This window comes from Carlito syrichta, unplaced genomic scaffold (genome assembly GCF_000164805.1).
Source record: "Carlito syrichta isolate Samal-C Ts95f unplaced genomic scaffold, Tarsius_syrichta-2.0.1 Scaffold315826, whole genome shotgun sequence".
Lineage (NCBI taxonomy): Eukaryota > Metazoa > Chordata > Mammalia > Primates > Tarsiidae > Carlito > Carlito syrichta.
The window spans coordinates 466,201-466,767 of record NW_007259922.1 but is presented as its reverse complement, the minus strand read 5'-3'; the positions used below and the strand labels follow the sequence as shown (position 1 = coordinate 466,767).

General features: G+C 67.4%; 1 protein-coding gene across 1 annotated transcript in view; it reads right to left on the bottom strand.

Moving 5' to 3' along the window:
* The window catches only part of NT5C (5', 3'-nucleotidase, cytosolic), a 5,009-nt gene that overhangs the window by 1,938 nt on the left and 2,504 nt on the right, over window positions 1-567 (bottom strand). The window contains exon 2 of the mRNA XM_021706618.1: window positions 94-455. Coding sequence (XP_021562293.1) covers window positions 94-455 — 362 coding nt within the window. The remainder of the gene's footprint in view (window positions 1-93; window positions 456-567) is intronic.

Sequence of the window (567 nt, the reverse complement as noted above, 5' to 3'; positions counted from 1 at the left end):
GCTCTTCCGAGCCTCGGTCCCCGGCGGCGCCGTCCCACGTTAGGGCGGACGTGCCCCGCGTGCCACAAGAGACGGCCCTTCCGGGGGCCCCACAAGGGGGTGGTCTGCGTAACCGGGAAGCCGCATCGGAGGAGTCCAAGTCCACAAACGCGCGGGGCGGCTTCGCGTCCTTCTAGGATCCGTGCCCACGGGTCCTGGGCCCGCGAGCCGGTCTGTTCCGCCGCCCCTGCCTGTTGGGCCGGAGAGGTCCGGAAGTCGGAGAGCCCCGGACCAGCGCCAGCCCGAGGCCAGGAGCGTGGGGGGCGCCCAGCGGGCGTCTGGCGAGGGCGTCCCCTGTTGGCGACCGCTGGCTGTCAAGCCAAGAGACGTCCATGAGCCCGAGCGCGACGGAAGCGCCGCATCTGCTTCAAGCCTGCCAAGGCCTTCTTCGCCAAGGCGCTGCGGCGTCACACGAACTGTAAAAGGTCCAGCGACTACCGTGAATCTCTCTCTGCGTTCTTTGGGTATGTTTGTTTGTTTGTTTCTGAGCTGGAGTGTCATTCTGTCACCCAGACTGGAGGGCAGCGG